We start from the raw sequence: 2,259 nt of genomic DNA, 5'->3' as shown, positions 1-2,259 counted from the left end.
TCGGCTGTGTATGGGAATAGAAAAGGATATAAATACAACAAGAGAACAAGCTATATATAGAACCCAAGGGTGAATGACAATAACAGCCTTAGGTAGTGCCCCAGCAACGCACGTCATCGGCTGAGGGTGTAAATAGAACAGGATATAAATAGAACACAGGTGAATGTAAATACCAGCAAAGGGCATTTGCTAAAGCAACGACTTTTCCACTGCGGAACGCCCGCCATCGGCTGTGTATAATGATAGAGCAGGATATAAATAGAACAACGATACGGCTGTGCAGTATATTGATAGAACAGGATATAAATTGCGGCTGTGCATATAGAAAGAATGGTACATACTTCGACCAATGGTGAGAGCTTAGTGCGGATGTGTTTGAATACCACGTGCCTGTGTGAAGGCTGCTACTTTAGTGGGGTTCTGGATACAAAACAGTGACCAACGTACAATGTACGCTACGTAGTATTTGTACTTGCAGTGTTCATCTCGTAGCGAGCTATACTACACCTCAAAACATACCATCGCCCCACGCATACAAAATATCCTATGCACACGTTGTAATATACACTAGAACTGACAGAATATGTCTATACACAAGCACCATTAAACACGTCATTAGGACTGTTAGTTATACAGGTTAATGCGCATTGAATATTCTTATATCGCAGTGGCATAATCACGAGATCGCCAGTATAAAACTGGTTGTACCCCACGTTGCAAGTCCAGTAACATATATCAGTTTCATGTTTTTGTGTGTGGGGTGCTCCTGATATTCTAATGGCGACTTCATGGAAGTCGGTGGGTATCACATGAGTGTATACGAGTGTATGGCGATGGTGTGTGGGGTGCTCCTGATATTCTAATGGAGACTTCATGGAAGTCGGTGGGTATCACATGAGTGTATACGAGTGTGTGGCGATGGTATGTGGGGTGCTCCTGATATTCTAATAGAGACTTCATGGAAGTCGGTGGGCATCACATGAGTGTATACGAGTGTGTGGCGATGGTATGTGGGGTGCTCCTGATATTCTAATGGAGACTTCATGGAAGTCGGTGGGTATCACATGAGTGTGTACGAGTGTGTGGCGATGGTGTGTGGGGTGCTCTTGATATTCTAATGGAGACTTCATGGAAGTCGGTGGCATACTCACATGCACCATTAAACACACCATCGTCCCCAGGCATTGTCGGTGGTAGACCCGTCTGCACCGCGCCATCGGTCCACCCATCAGGCCCAAAAATAGGTGGCATTCCAGGAGGCACAAACCCGGGATGGTCTAGGTCAGTGTCTGAGTGGGTGGGTGTACAGATACGTCAAAGATATATCGTGGGTCGGGTATATAAAGACACACAAGTATTGTGGGTGGTGTGTGTATAGCTGGTGTAATGCCGGCGCGATGTATACTGTAAGTGTGGTGAACATAGTAAGAGGTGTGTACGTACAGCAAAGGGGATTGCAGGTGCCTATGTATATCGATGATTGGATTAGAAGTGCGGATATACACAGTCAACAATACACCACAGACAAAACTTGACTTAAGTGGATCCCCTTATGTTCTACTACGCTCTATTCGCCCATTTAATTGCCTATGAGACGGATGAGTTTGCTGCTGGCTTTCAGCTGACAATGGACAGGAGGTATGTATATCCCCTTATGTTCTACTACGCTCTATTCGCCCATTTAATTGCCTATGAGACAGTCGAGTTTGCTGCTTGCTGTCAGTTGACAATGGACAGGGTGTATGTACGAGGGGTATGGATAGATGTACATGCGCGAATGACAGCCCATCACCACACAGATACCCCTGCAACACCACACAACCTTACAACGCCACACATAACTCTTGTTACACAACAACACCCCCCGCATCGGCTCGGGTGTACTTAGAACCCTAAACCCTAAAACCATAAACCCAAAATCCTACCGCTGTTATCGTCGCTCTCCCCATCGTCACTGTCATCGTCGTGGTCGTGATCCATGGCATCGTAGAAGTCTTTTGTCGAAAGGAGAGTAGTCGAAAGGAGTATAAATAGATACTTAAACATCGGCTATAGGTAGGGATAAGGGGTATAAATAGATACTTATACATCGGCTATAGGCAGGGATAAGGGGTATAAATAGATACTTAAAACATCGGCTATAGGTAGGGATAGAACTGGGAAATGTAACAAAAAGGGTACTATCACATCACAGATTCAACATGCATAAGAATTACAGTATCACATTAAGATACCCATATGTGTACAGTCATATTTCCC

At 44.8% G+C, this 2,259-nt stretch overlaps 1 protein-coding gene across 1 annotated transcript in view; it reads right to left on the bottom strand.

Moving 5' to 3' along the window:
• Positions 1-1,169: 1,169 nt before the first annotated feature.
• Positions 1,170-2,259, bottom strand: part of SARC_12817 (hypothetical protein) — a gene marked incomplete at its 3' end in the record, with an annotated part of 1,780 nt that continues 690 nt past the window's right edge. The window contains exons 2-3 of the mRNA XM_014293069.1: positions 1,926-1,994; positions 1,170-1,289 (exon numbers count right to left, since the gene is read on the bottom strand). Coding sequence (XP_014148544.1) covers positions 1,170-1,289; positions 1,926-1,994 — 189 coding nt within the window. The remainder of the gene's footprint in view (positions 1,290-1,925; positions 1,995-2,259) is intronic.

The sequence above is a fragment of the Sphaeroforma arctica genome, assembly GCF_001186125.1.
Source record: "Sphaeroforma arctica JP610 unplaced genomic scaffold supercont1.2615, whole genome shotgun sequence".
NCBI classification, from domain to species: Eukaryota; class Ichthyosporea; order Ichthyophonida; genus Sphaeroforma; species Sphaeroforma arctica.
Note: the sequence above shows the minus strand (reverse complement) of the source record. Positions and strands in the feature narration are given on the sequence as shown.